General features: G+C 35.4%; 1 protein-coding gene across 4 annotated transcripts in view; it reads left to right on the top strand.

Annotated features, from left to right (window-relative positions):
* BRIP1 (BRCA1 interacting DNA helicase 1) overlaps positions 1-15,830 on the top strand; it is a 134,347-nt gene that overhangs the window by 36,905 nt on the left and 81,612 nt on the right. For all 4 annotated transcript variants that reach the window (XM_045182520.2, XM_053911817.1, XM_053911818.1 and 1 more), the window contains exons 7-12: positions 310-531; positions 2,845-3,044; positions 5,831-5,963; positions 10,696-10,850; positions 12,408-12,573; positions 12,689-12,829. In XM_045182520.2, coding sequence (XP_045038455.2) covers positions 310-531; positions 2,845-3,044; positions 5,831-5,963; positions 10,696-10,850; positions 12,408-12,573; positions 12,689-12,829 — 1,017 coding nt within the window. The remainder of the gene's footprint in view (positions 1-309; positions 532-2,844; positions 3,045-5,830; positions 5,964-10,695; positions 10,851-12,407; positions 12,574-12,688; positions 12,830-15,830) is intronic.

A 15,830-nucleotide genomic window follows, 5' to 3' on the forward strand; every position in this document is an offset into this window, starting at 1 on the left:
TGTGTATCCTTACAGAGATATTTTTGCCTAATATCACTTTAATCAGAACAAAGCCATAACAAACATAATCTTAAAAATGTATTTCTTGAATTAATTTGGGGCATCTGGAGCTCTACTAATCTGGCACTCTATTGAGTCAAGTGATATAGTGTCTTTTAAAATGTTGGGATTGTAGATAGGGTATCATTTGTCTCCTCTATAAAATCTTTGCTTTCTGGCGATAATATTCCTAAAATTCGGAGATAAACTTGTTTTATTTGTTCTTTTCCCGTATGGATTTACATTTCAGTTATGCATATTTGTTTTTAGGGAAAATCCTGCTATTTTTATCATGGTGTTCATAAAATTACCGGTCAACAGACATTCCAGACCCTCCAAGGGATGTGCAAGGCCTGGGATATAGAAGAACTCGTCAGCTTGGGCAAAAAACTAAAGGCGTGTCCATATTACACAGCACGAGAACTAATAGAAGACGCTAATATAATATTTTGTCCCTACAACTATCTTCTAGATGCACAAATAAGGGAAAGTGTGAGTACACATGTAAAAATTAGAACTTTTTCCTACTTATTGGGATATAAGGGTGAATGTAAAAGCTTTTAGATGCTTTAATGTCTTTTACTTTATTTTTTGTTTTATAGTTCATTTATGCAGGTGTATAAACAGATTAGAATACTGAAAACATTTTAAGGTATAATAAAAACTGAATTTTAGACCCTGTCACTGTAATTCCCAAAGTAATAACTATTGTACTTTTAAGGACCTAGTACTGAAGTAGGATTATAGGAGGGTTTTTCATAACCTTGATAGTGATGACATTTTGGGCTGGATAATTCTTTGTTGTGATGGGTTGTCTTGTGCATTTGTAGTAACAGCATCCTAAGCCACTGGATGCCACCAGTACCTTCACGTTGTAACAATCAAAAATGTCTCTAGACTGCCAAATATACCTGGGGAGGCAAAATGGCCCCCAGCTGAGACCCATTTATAGCTGTCACTCTTTCCATTTATGAATAGTCAGAAAGAATTATTTTATTTTCTTAGAGATTTTATTATTTTTAGAGAGAGGGGAAGGGAGGGAGAAAGAGAGAAATATCAATGTGTGGTTGCCTCTCACACACCCCCTACTGGGGACCTGGCCTGAAACCCAGACATGTGCCCTGACTGGGAATCGAACGGGTGACCTTTTAGTTCGCAGGCTGGCCACTCAACCCAATGAGCCACACCAGCCAGGGCAGAAAGAATTATTTTAAAACGTTTATCTGAAGAATCTGTTTTGAAGACCTTATTTTGGGAGAATATGCAGACTGCAAATTATGCTTTCTGAGCTTTTTGAGAAGTAAAATTTGTATAAAGCATTTGTGTTTATTTTCCTGGTTTTTCTTAGAAACATCTAGTTGTTACAGTATAAGACCAAAAAAAGTGAATAACTTGGTATATTTAATTGTTATTTCTCTCTTTAGATCTGACTGCAAAACTTTCATTAGCTATCTTCTTAAGTTTGAAATTAATAGACATTGTTTACTATCCCTACTATCCTACCTCTTAATCGGTTATCTCTTGGCTCGGTCTCTTTCTTGAGTGACTGCAGATCAATGACAGATCAGTCTCCTAATATTACTTTTATTAATCTTTCCTCTCCATAAAAATCTGTTACTGCCCTTGGCTCATGGGGGAAAGTCTATATTTCTTAATCTTACTTCAAGTTGCTCACTAGTCTGACCTGAATCTACCCTTTCAGGCTTCTCTGTTGCAAACTCCCTCCTGGAACCCGCTCACACATTACCTCACACAGAGTTCCCTGAGAGTTCCTTGTTCTTTCCTGTATCTCTGATTTTGATGGCATTTGTGTTGAAATGCCCTCCTTTCTCTTTGTCTATCCAAATCCAAATCCTATTCCTCTTTAAACCCTGGTGTATTTCCAGCTCTTCTGTGGTTCTTCCTTGGTCATCTTCAATCCTCCATGTAGTATTATTTCCTCAGAGTAACTCATTGACAGTTGCTTTGCGACATTTCTTAAGTCAAGACTCTCCCAATTGACACAGACTCAGCTTCAGTAGAGCTTAAGAAAAACTACTAACTCAGGGTTGTGATGGCTTTATGCCCAAGGCAAGATCTTTCCAATGGGAACAAAGATTAGGATAGGTAGCTAGCTAACCTGGAAAAAAGTGCTCGATCTTATATTAGTCACTCCAGAGTACCCTCATTGTCCTAGTTTGGATCTCATATCCATTCTTGAACCAGTTGCTGTGACCGTGGAGGGATGGAATACTCGATTTAATTGACACTCCTGGTCTCTGAGTCTGCCCGTGTTGTAAGAGTGGAGATGTCCTTGATGAATAGATTAACAGTCCTGCCAACATCACATGGGGGTTGGGGAAGAGCAGTTGTCAAAATCAATGGTTGCAGGACAGACTAAACAAAAGATATATATCGTATTACAATAATATTTTGAGAGTCTTCTGAATTTTGTATTGTTACTTTAGTTTTAAAGGTTTTTTTACTCTGCTTTTTAAATGATGTCTGAGCTTCCTTCGTAGTGGGATTTGTATACCTTTTGTGTAGCCAGCTATACTTTGATCTCTTTTCACTTAACACATTATTTTGGTTGTAATAAGTTTGCAAAGTATTTTGAGAATGAAACGTGGCAAACTCTATAATGTTGAGCTGATATTTGGTTGGCTTCAGTACTTTAGAAGTTTTAAGACCTAGAATCAGTAGCTTATGTAGTTGCACTTGCAATATTGGCGTGTAGTGTGATTTTTTTGAAATGAAATATCATGCCTAGTGCTGTTAAATCCTTTTTTTCTGAAAGTTTTACAGGAAAATTCTTTAATCTTATAGATGGATATCAAACTGAAGGAACAGATTGTCATTTTAGATGAAGCTCATAACATTGAAGACTGTGCCCGGGAGTCAGCGAGTTACAGCATAACGGAAGTTCAGCTGCGGTTTGCCCGAGACGAACTAGATAGTATGGTCAACAGTAACATAAGGAAGAAAGACCACGCGCCCCTACAAGCTGTGTGCTGCAGCCTCATTAAGTAAGGACCTTGGTCTGTCAGTGCCGTTTGTGCTGCCTTTGTATTAGAAACGTGTTTTATTATGCCAGAGTATTTGCAGTCAGTGAACTGACCAGGCACTTTGGACATGGACTGTTCCTTGCCAGTTAAACTTTGAAAAGTAGGCTAGTCCAAACACTTGCCTTATTCAAAAGAATATAATGGACAGAATCAACCTTTAAAATGGATCATTGTGAATCTTACTCCTAATTTAACAGGATAGACACTTTAACAGCCCCCTAGGCTATGTGTAAGGCTCTGGGCTGAACATAAACTGATGGTTTCATTTAATATTTAAAAATTCTGGATCATGGCTTTAATTAATCACTTTATCCTCCACTTTGAGTGGGATTTTGGTTTAACGAGTTTCAATTAATCAAGATTTTAATACTGTAAAATCATATTTAGTAGGAATTTTATTAAAATTTACAGTCCATAAAAATTAATGATAAAATAAAATTTACATTGAATAATTTCTCTTTCATTAGACATTAGGTTTTATATCTGTTTCTTAGAAAAAACCCTCCCCGACTCTAAATCCCATTTCATATACCGCAGCATTTTTTGTTCCCTTTACAGTATACTTTTAAAAAATTTGGAAGTTATGCAGTCACCTGTTTGAACAGAAAAGATATTCGCAGATTTGTATTGTAAGAACCTTCTCACCCCATCCTCCATACGCGTAGTTCTTGTCCTCCTGTGCAAGCTTATCATTCAGTGCGTGTTTACGCATGTGTGTATGAGTCAAGGTGGATGCTTGCTCTTGTCCCTTCTTTTTTATCCCAGTGATGGCACACTATATATACATTTTTTTGTGTTCCCCATTTTAAACATAAAAATACATTTTATGTTTTTTAAACCATTTTATTTTGGTATAATTGACTTACACAGTGCTGTAAATATTCAATGTATACACCTTGATGAGTTTGTAGATACGTATATGTCCGTGAAACTATCACCACAATCTATGCCATAAACATACCCCTCGCCTCTGGAAGTTTCCTTCTGCACAAAGACAAAATTACCTATGGACACATTTCTCAGAATGTATCCCTGTCACTAAGTGACACATGCCTGTATGAGACACCCAGCTCGTGTCTCGAATTGCTTGAGAAACACGATAGATAGAAACACGTGTGAAGAGAAAAACCCCACATTTAGTGACCAGAGGTGTCAGAAAGGAAGCAGTAAGAGTAGAGGAGACATACAGGAATGTTTTTTTTGGACAGCTTCTATGACATCTTCTGGGTTCCCTCCTCCTCAGAACTTATTCTGTCTCGTATGTTTGATTGTTCTTATTTTGTTTGCTCTCTAAATGTTGACATGCCTCAGGACTTGTCCTAGGACGTCATTTCATTCCTAGCTCCGCACTTCCCTGAATCACGTATACTGTAGCGGTACTGCTGAGGCCTGAGCCTTAGCGAGCCCCAGCCTCTCCCTGGAATGCTATTTTCATATATCCAACTATGCTTTATATCTTCGTTTGGTTATCAAATTTCAGCTTTCCAAAACAAAACTTACTCCCTTCCCCTACCTACTCTTCCTGTCTTGTCTAAGCAAACGGTACTAACCAGTTCCTAAATCAAAAATTTAAGTACTATTCTTGATTACTGCCCCCTTCATTCAGTTTGTCAGTAAGTTTTGTAAATGCCACCTGCACAATATATCTGAAATCCTTCAGTTTCGTATCTACCGCCCCACAATCATCGCTCAGCTAGAACACTGTAACAGCCTCCTAACAGGTCTCTGCTTTCACTCTTGCCTTTCTCCTATAGCCCATTTGGACTTTGAAGCTGGAATCATCTTTTAAACACCTAAAATAGTTGGTCTCTCTCTTATTTACAATCCTCCATTTAAAACCTTCCCATTGTACTTTGAATAGAATTCAGATTTCTTATCCTGGCCTAATATGATCTGATTTTTGCTTATCGCTCTAACATTGTTTATACCTTTATTCCTTTTTGCCTGTTGTGTCGCAGCTGCATTGGCTTTCTCCCGGGTCCTTCAATGAGGATAATTTATTAACCACCTCAGGATCTTTGCATGATTTTTTCTGGCCCTCCCATGACTGGGTATATTTTGCCTTCAACTGTTAAAATAAATGTCACCTTAGGTAGAGCTTTCTTGATATTCAAATTAAAGTAGCAATTATATTACACTAACCTAATATACCTCTTATTACTACCTGATATTTTCTTGGTTATATATTTGTTTCTGAATTTATTTCTTTCTCCCTTTAGTAGAATGTAATTTCCATGAGAATAGGGCCTTGTCTATTTTATTTACTGCTGTATTTCTATGACCTAGTATAGTGTCTGGCATAATAATAGACAATTAAGCCCTTATTGAATGTACATGTGTATATATTAATGAATATATATATTTTCTAGTAATTCTCTGTTTTGTGTTAATATGTAAATTTAATTTGTATTAAGTTGTTTTGTATTTCCTTTTAGCACTAGGGATGAGCCCTAAGACATGACTCTTTTTTGGAGAGACAGTCAAGTAAAGCAGTGTGAATCCACAAAACACAGTTGGGAAATGACATGCATGTTTTTCTTTTCTGAATAAAAACTTGCTTTTTAGCTATTTAAATGGGGGTTTTTTTGTAAATCGAGATATGCATGCTTTTAAAAATATGTCTTACTCCACTTTTGTGTCCTAAGAGCATCAAGGAATACAGATTTAATGTATCTCAATTCTCTGTTCTATGAAAACGGTGCTCACAGGACAATACTGGTTGAGGGAATTGTTTTATTTCATTCCAGTTGGTTGGAAGCAAACTCTGGACATCTTGTGGAACGGGATTATGAATCCTCCTGTAAAATATGGAGCGGCAGTGAAATGCTCTTAGATTTACATAAAATGGGTATCACCACTGCTACTTTTCCCATTTTGCAGGTAAGATTTTTTTTTTCCACCTGTGGAAATACATTTAGTGAATAAGTTTATCTAGGGTAAAAAAAAATGTAGCAATTTAATTGTTTTAAAATTTTTATAATCTTATGTGTGATGGCATAAATTATGGATGAAAAAGTAGCATTATTTAGTTTGAAGGAAATAAGGCTTAAAGGAATTAATTGTTTATTTAAAGATAAAAGAAGGTTGTAAACTTACAATCTATTTTTAGGTTGTAAGTTTATTTTTTGAATTGTAGAAGTTAAAAGTTTGGGGAAAAAAGGATAAATGTATATTTTGTTCTCCTTAACTTAGAGGTTGTAAACCTGGGTGAACGGAGATCCTGAGTGGGCTATGGGATGCGTGAACATTGTGAAATTGTGTGTAAAGTTTCAGGACTGTGTACTCCTGTACATTTTTCTGAAAGAAGCTTCGTGACAAGTATTCTCAGAGAGGCTTTTTTTCCCCCCAAAAAAGGATATTTTTCTTTTCATTTTTGTTCTTAATTATTTATTTATTTAAATTAAAAGACTTTACATTTTAGAGTGGTTGTTGTAGGTTTACAGAAAAATTTAGCAGAAAGGACATTACTCATATACCAGCCCTCCCCAAGCCCCAGCCCCCCAGCACAGATGTTATTATTTCTCATTGTAACAAGTGTATTGATACAACTGAACCAGTACTGTTATGTTATTATTAACTAAAGTCTATAGATTACACTTTTGTGTTGTACAGTTCTGTGAGTTTTGATAAAAAACCATAGTCATGAATCTACCAGTACAGTATCATACAGAATTGTTTCACTGCGTTCGAAATCGTTTGTGCTGCACTTACTCATTCCTTCACTACATCGCATTTCCCTCGCTGAACCCCCCCTGGCAACCTCCGATTTTTTTTTTTTTATACTGACTTTGTGTTTTACCTTTTCCAGAATGTCATGTATTTGGAATCATACAGTATGTGATCTTTACAGACTGGCTTCTTTCACTGAACGGTGTGCATTTAAGGTTCCTCCATGTGGTTCATGGCTTGATAGCTTGTTTCTTTTTCTTGCTGAACAATACTCATTGTATGTATATACCGCAGTTGTTTATCCATTCTACTACCAAAGGACATATTAGTGGTTTCCAAGTTTTGGCAGTTATGAATAAACCTACTGTAAACATTTTTGTACATTTTTTTTTGTGGACATGCTTACTTCTCATTGGGGAAAACAGGAGCATGTTTGCTGGGTGATACAGCAAGACTGAGTTTAGCTTCGCAAGAAACTGCTACTGTCTTCCAAAGTGGTTGTACCATTTTACATTCCCATCCGCAGTGAATGCGAGTTCCTGTTGTTCCTTTCAGATCTTTTGCCTACCTTTCAATTGAGTTGTTTTCTTGCTAAGTTTTAAGAGTACTTTGTATATTTTGTATTTAAGTCCTTCTTCACATGTGTGTTGCAAATACATTCTCCCAGCCTGTGGCTTGTCTTTTATTAACAACATCTTTCATGGAGCATAAGTTTTTTGTTTTCATAAAGTTCAGCTTACCAGTTTTTTCTCTTTGGATCATGGTTTTGGTGTTGCATCTAAAAACTCATCACCAAACCTTAAGTCACCCAGATTTCCTTCTATCTTTTCTTCTAGAAGTTTTATAGTTTTGTATTTTATATTTAAGTCTGTGATCCATTTTGAGTTAATTTTTGTGAGGGGTGTAAGGTCTGTGTCTAGATTCATTTCTTTACATACGGGTGTCCAGTTCTTCCAGCACCATTTGTGGAAAAGACTAATTTTGATCTATTTTATTGCCTTTGCTCCTTTATTGAAGATCAGTTGACATTATTTATGCGGATATGTTTCTGGGCTCCCTGTTCTTTCCCTATGGAGCCTGGAAACAAGGAACAGATCTTTCTGTCTGTTCCTTCACCAACACCACCCTGTCTTAATTACTCTACTTTATAGTAAGTCTTGAAGTTGGGTGGTGTCAGCTCCCTGACTTTGTTCTTCAATAATTGTGTTCGCTCTTCTGGGTCTTTTGTCTTTCTGTATAAACTTTGATCAGTTTGTCATCATCCACAAAATGACTTGCTTGGATTTTGATTGGGGAGAACTGACATCTGAATAATACTGAATTTTTTAATCCATGAACATGGAGTATCTCTCCATTTATTTAGATTTTCTTTGATTTTTTAAATTAGAGTTTTGTAGTTTTCCTTATTGATTTAAAGAAGTTTTTGAACCCAAGAAGGTAACAACTATTGACAACATGATCACTGTGAGCATTGGGGCATATGAGTACTCAAAAAATATTTTAATCAAACTATATTTAAAATTTTGCCCTACATTTAAAAAATGCAATATATTATTATAAGTATTTTTCCATATTATGACATCATTTTTTTTAATCTTTACTCAAGGACATTTGCTTTTTTTTAGAGAAAGAGAGAGAAAGGGAGAGAGAGAAACATCAATGTAAGAGAAGCATTGGTTGGTCGCCTTTGTACACACCCAGACTAGGGGTCCATGTCAGGACCAGGAATCACATCTGGACGGGAGTCACAAGCACCTGTGCCTGGACCAGGAATGAACCTGCAACCTAGGTGTATGTCCTGACCGGGAATCAAACTGCAAGCCTTTGGTTACAGGATAATGCTCCAACCACTGAGCCACATTGGCCAGGGCAATATTGTGACATCTTTTTATGATTTTTTTTTTTTGCATAGAAGTTGTGCATTTTAAAGGTTATTTATATCAACAGTAAAATAGATAAGTTAATTGTGGGATATTCATACAGTAGACTACTATGTTGCAATTAAAAAGTGAACCACTGCTGCCACAAACATATGAGTGAATCTTACAGGCATAATGTTGAATAAAAGGAACCAGACAGAAGGAGTACAAACTGACCCTGACTGGTGTAGTTCAGTTGGTTGGACATCATCGTGCAAAGCAAAAGGTCTCCAGTTCCATGCCCGGTCAGGGCACATGCCTAGGTTGCAGGTTCAGTCTGTGGTCGGGGCGTGTATAAGAGGCAACCGATCGATGTTTCTCTCTCACGTCCATGTTTCCTTCCCTCTTGTCCTCCCTCCCTTCCGCTCTTTCTATAAATGAATGAATGAATAAAATAAAGTGTATAAACTGTATGATTTCATTTTTATGAAATTTAAGAACAGATGGACATAATTATGCTGATAGAAAGCAGAATACTGGTTACCACTGTGTAGAAGGCTAAGGAGCAGTTTGGACTGAGAAGGAGTGAAGGGGAACCATTTGGGATTCAAGGAATGTTTTGTATCCTGAATGAGTGTTAGTTACCTGGGTGTGTGTATGTGTCTTTAATGGACTGTGCATACAAAATTAGGGCACTCTATATATTATTCTTGAATTAAAAATGTACAAATATATGTCAAAGAAAAAAATTTGGAAAATAACAGAAAGGTACAAAAGAAAAAAATACTCAGCTTAAAGATGATTATTATTTTGGATTTATGTCCACCTATGCTTTCTTCTGTGCATATGTTAGCTTAGCATAAATATATTTCCGATATGATACATTTTTACTTGTAGCCTCTTCTCACTAACAATATGAGTACTTTCCTAAGAAAAAGATTCTTTTCCATGTTTAGTTTCAGTGTAGCATTTTTGTCAGTGCACCTAGTCTAAACTATTTGATTAATCTAGCATGTGCAATACAGGTTGTTTCCAGTTGTCCCAGAACAAGAAACAATTCTGATTTGAACATCCTTTAAAATATATCTTTGTATATGGCACTGATTATTTCTTCTATATATTCTAAATACTAATTCTTTGTTGCTATTGCAATGGATGTGTATATTCTTGTGTCTATGGTTTGTTTATGGTCTGTTTTTCAAAAGATTTTTTAATTTTAGTGCGTTCACAATTATCAGTGTTTTTTAAATGAATTGTCATGATTGAGTTGAGTTTTAGCAATCTTTCCTTATCCTGTGCTACATTTTCTTCTGAAAGTGTTAAAATATTTTTTACAAAGGTTTTCAATCAGTCTGTGATTCAGCTTTGTTTATCTTGTGAGGTAAGGAATCCATTTTATTTCCTGTACGGATAATGAATTTTCTCACCATTTTTTACTAAATAGTCTGTCATTTCCCTCTGTTTGTAATACCGTTTCTGTCACATATGTAATTTTCATTCATGTGTGAATTTATTTCTGGACTCTATCCTATAAATCCGTTTATCTAAACTGTCATATTTGTTAATACTGTTAGAAAAATGCTAATATCTGCGAGGGCATATATTCTTACTTTGTTCTTTTCCTTTGGAATCATCTTGGCTATTCTTGGCCTTACTCTGCCATTTGAATTTTAGAATTAGGTTTGAGTCATTCTTTTAATTTTTCTTATAATGTAAGTAGTCATATTTTTCTAAGCATCAGAGTACTCTGGAAATAATTCCGTTATCTAGGTGGCATATCAACTCTTTTAAGTTCCTTGGAGAAACCATTTGGTAAGTACATTTTTATGTAGGTCATTACTTTTGAAGGGCACTAAATAATACCCTAATTGTCTTGAGAAGTAAATGTATAATTTTATTAAAGTTCTTTGAAGAGAATTTGGGACCATGTGGGAATCTAAAGCATATTGTTAGCACTTGTGTATTAATAATGTTTGCCTATAATTTCAATGTATATTTTATTTGGGTTTCATTATAATTTTGAAAAGTTTGTTTTACTCCTTCACCCCTCCCCCCAGTATATTTAATATTATAATTTCTTATAGGGACATTTATCTGCTGTTCTTCAAAAAGAAGAAAAAGTCGTATCAATTCATGGTAAAGAAGAGGCCATAGAAGTGCCTATTATTAGTGCTTCAACTCAAATAATGCTCAAAGGACTTTTTATGGTACTTGACTATCTTTTTAGGCAAAATAGCAGGTAAATGAAGATATCTGATCTGTATATTTTCTCTTAAAAATATTAGCTGTATTGAGTGTTAGCAAGTGTTTAATGCACTCTTTGTATGAGTATACAGGATAATCATGAACAAGTCATATAAATATTACTCTCATTGGCACAGATGCAGACGAATTGAAATTAGTCTTTATGAATGGAAATGAATATTGAAATCAGTAAATATACTACGACACATTAAATTTATAGTCCTCTAGGACTAAACTTAAGCATTTGTTTTTTCTTAAATATAGTTTACATATGTTTCTTCCAGTGTTAGAAAGTCTTTTTCTTATTGCATGAAGCCTCTATTTAGTGAATTATAGAAGATGAAAAGCAGTCACCTTCCCCCACACTATCCTTTCTTAAGTTATAGTGCTGCCTGGGTCCAGTATTTTTGCTTTTTTTAATTGTGGTGATATGTATGTAACATAAATTTATCATTCTAACCGTTTTTAAGTGCACATTTCAGGAGCATTAAGTAGATGCGCATGGACATAACCAGGGGAAGTGGAATCGGGGGGGAGGCGGGTTGTCTGGGGTGGGGGCGGTGGGGGGAAATGCAGACAACTGTACTTGAACAACAATAAAATTTTAAAAAAAGAAATAGAAGATCAAAAACTATGAACAGTAAAATGACAACAAACTCACAACTATCAACAACTGAACTTAAAAAAGAAACACAAAAACTAACCAGGCAACTAGAACAGGAACAGAATCACAGAAATAGAGATCACATGGAGGGTTATCAGTGGGCAGGGGAAGAGGGAGAATGGGGGGGAGGGAATGTACAGGAAATAAGAAGCGAAATAGGCACAGAATAGAACAGGGTTAGGTTAAGAATAGTATAAGAAATGGAGAAGCCAAAGAGCTTATATGTACAACCCATGGACATGAACTAAGGTGTGGGTATGTTGGAGGGTGGGGTGGCTAGGGTGGAGGGAGGATATAGGGGAGAAAAAGAGTGGGACAACTGTAATAGCATAATCAATAAAGTATACTTAAAAAATAGATGAAGACTAAGACCCACGTTTTAAAATAATTTAAAATTTTTATAATTTGTTTTCTAAACTTTTTAAACTTTCAGTAAAAATTGTCCTTCTGTTTTCTAATGTAATACAAATGTATAGACCACTTTTTAGTTTCTTTAACAATAATCCTATCATCTATTTTGTAACTGATGATGTTACACAGAGTGCAGGGATCTCGACTAGGAGTTGGGGGACTTGGGTTTGAATTCTGGTTCCGCCACAATGTGTGCGGTGTTTGACCGATGGGAGGGGCAGTGGTGGACGGCGGGTCATTGGGTGATACCTAGTCTCTGTAAGAGGGGTTGCTTCTAAGACAATGGCTTATTTTCTGTCAGAATTACTGAATTTAATTAATAGGGGTTGAGTGGTGGGGAAAATGTTGCCTTTGAGTGGGAAGATAGCAGGGCTCTCAGTATAGTTTTCATAGTATCAGTTTTTATGTTGTATGTAGCTGGGGCATTTTATGTTTTATAAAGGTGTGCCATTTAATCACTATTTTACGTTCGTTTAGGTTTGCAGATGATTATAAAGTTGCTATTCAACAGACTTACACTTGGATAAGTCAGACTGATACTTCAGATAAAAATGGGTTGTTTGCTGCACCAAAAAACAAGAAACGTTCACGACAGAAAACTGCAGTTCATGTGCTCAACTTTTGGTGCTTAAATCCAGCTGTGGTAAGCTGATGGTTACGTATGAAAATTCTGTCTTCTAACTCAATGCAAACAATTAAATAAACATGTTCGACTTCTCTAAAGATGATTTTATATATCAAATGTTGTTTCCTTCTAGGCCTTTTCGGATATTAATGGCAAAGTGTGGACGATTGTTTTGACATCTGGGACATTATCACCAATGAAATCCTTTTCATCAGAACTTGGTGTTACATTTACTATCCAACTGGAAGCTAATCATGTCATTAAGAATTCACAGGTTAGGATTTTTTCTGAAGGCTTTCAGTCTTTTTTTGACCTCAGTGTAATTCTACATAAACAAATTGGAAAGTACCTAAGTACTAGCAAACAGATCCTGATAGGAAATTCAACATTTCAGTTTTAGAGTAAAAGGAAATCTGTCTTGATAGTGTCAACAAAAAGGAAATACTAATAAATGCATTCCTTCAACCCAGTGAGTGAAAAATACACTTTGGGTGCAAAGACTGCATTACAATTTCCTAATTTAAATGTTTTACTGTGTTTAAGTGAAAATTAAAAACAAAACAAAATTCAACTTCTTTATTATGGTTCCTATTGTTTAATGACTTGTTCATGTGTTTCTCTTTTCCACTAGACTACAGTGTCTCCTTTTGCTTCTCTTTGTGTCCACATTCTTCCACAGCACCTAGATGCATATCTGGCATTAGTTAGCAGTTGTTCGGCACATGTTTGGTATCTGAAATGAATTGGAAGTACTCTTATGAGTCCTGGGACTTAAGATTTTGATTTTTATAACAATACCATATAAATGTTATTTTAGTTTTCCTAGGAATGCTTTAATTATCACTTGTTGATCTGTCTTCTGTTTGTTTTTTTTAAGAAGTTATTTAAAGCAATTAGCTACATGTTTAACACCACCTCCGTGCCTAACACTATTCTAATACTTTATGAAGATGTAGTTTTCAACCACGGTATATTTGTGGGGACATTTTTGTTTCTCACAGTTACTTGGGGGGTTCTATTGGCATTTAGTAGTTGAGAGCCTGAATAAGCTCCTATGTAACTAAGAATTGTGCTTTCCAAAATGCCAGAGTACTCCTGTTTACAAACATTGCTATAAACTGTAGTGAAGGAAAAATGTATGTTCCACATTTTAAAGCTGCTCTCTTTAAAAGCTCAAATAAATATAGGAGGTTACTAATAAACACATCGTATATGAGCCTATCTGTTCGTTCATTTGATTGCCCCAGATTTTTATTTTAAAAATTACAAACTTTAGAAAAGTAGAAAACTATTCATATAGTGAACATCTTATACTCTTCACCTAGATTCATCAGTTGTTAACAGTGTGCATGTGTGTGTATGAGAGAGAGAGAAGAGGAATAATGCAAAATGTTAAAAATTACATATGTGTGCAATATATATTTCATATGTGTATAATACATATAATGGCACATTTTTTGGTAAACTGTTAAAAAGTAATGTGGAAATATCACAACACCTTGCCTTTAATTAGTTTAGCATGTCTCTCCTAAGAACAAGTGCACAATCTTACATAACCACAGTACCGTGACCGTGCCCAAGAAACTTAATGTTGGTACAATAGAGTCAATATTTACATTTCTCCAGTTACTCTCAAAATGCCTTTTAACCTATTTACTTTTCTTATTCTTAATCCAGGGTCCAAATAAGTATTATATATTACATTTGGTTTTTGTGTCCCTTTAGTCTTTAAAACAGTTTTCTTGCCCTTTTTTCTGGTCTTTCTGAAATTTTGTAAAGAATTCAAGTCACCAGGTGTCTTGAGGAATGGCTTATAATCTGGATTTGTCTCACTGTTTCCTCATGGTAAGATTCAGGTTAAACAGTTTGGTAAGAATACTATATAGGTTATATCGTTACTTTTCATTGTATTATATCAGGAAACATAGTATCAGTTTTTCACATTACTAGTTGATCATTTAAGTAGTAGTTAATATGGAATTCATTAGATGTCATCTTGCAAAATGTACTTTAATCTCATACATTTCATTTGTTTTTGTTTTTTTGTAGCATATTTTATTGATTGTTATTACAGTTGTCCCATTTTTTTCTTCCCTTTATCCCCCTCGGCTCTGCACTCCCTCCCACCAGCATTTCCCCCCCACCATTAGTTCATGTCCATGGGCTGTACATAGAAATTCTTTGGCTTCTTCATTTCCCATACTATTCTTAACCTCCCCCTGTCTATTTTCTACCTACCATTTATGCTTCTTATTCCCTGTACCTTTTCCCCCATTCTTCCCGCACCTCTCCCTTCCATGTGATCTCCATTTCTGTGATTCTGTTCCTGTTCTAGTTGATTGCTTAGTTTGTTTTTGTTTTTTAGGTTCAGTTATTGATAGTTGTGAGTTTGTTGTCATTTTACTGTTCATATTTTTGATCATCTTTTTCTTAGATTAAGTCTCTTTAACATCTCATTATAATAAGGGCTTGGTGATGATGAACTCCTTTAACTTGACCTTATCTGGGAAGCACTTTATCTGCCCTTCCATTCTAAATGAAAGCTTTGCTGGATAGAGTAATCTTGGATATAGGTCCTTGCCTTTCATGACTTCAAATACTTCTTTCCAGCCCCTTCTTGCCTGTAAGGTTTCTTTTGAGAAATCAGCTGATAATCTTATGGGAACTCCTTTGCAGGTAACTGTGTTCTTTTCTCTTGCTGCTTTTAAGATTCTCTCCTTATCTTTAATTTTGGGTAATTTAATTATGATGTGTCTTGATGTGTTCCTCCTGGGGTCCAATTTTTGGGGGACTCTCTGAAGTCCTGGACTTCCTGGAAGACTGTTTCCTTTGCCAGATTGGGGAAGTTTTCTTTCATTATTTTTTCAAATAAGTTTTCAATTTCTTGCTCTTCCTCTTCTCCTTCTGGCACCCCTATGATTCATATGTTGGGACATTTAAAGTTGTCCCAGAGGTTCCTAAGCTACTTCTTATTTTTTTGAATTCATGTTTTATTCTGTTCTGTTTGAATGTTTCTTTCTTCCTTCTGCTCCAAATCATTCGAGTCCCAGTTTCCTTCCCTTCACTGCTGTTTCCCTGTATATTTTTCTTTATTTCAATTTTCATAGCCTTCATTTCTTCCTATATTTTGCTTCTGTACTCAATTGTTTCTGTGAACATCCTGAATACTAGTGTTTTGAACTTCGTATCTGATAGGTTGGATATCTCCTCGTCACTTAGTTCTTTTTCTGGAGTTTTGATCTTTTTTCACTTGGACCGTATTTCTTTGTGTCAGT

This window comes from Desmodus rotundus, chromosome 9 (genome assembly GCF_022682495.2).
Source record: "Desmodus rotundus isolate HL8 chromosome 9, HLdesRot8A.1, whole genome shotgun sequence".
Classification (NCBI taxonomy): domain Eukaryota; kingdom Metazoa; phylum Chordata; class Mammalia; order Chiroptera; family Phyllostomidae; genus Desmodus; species Desmodus rotundus.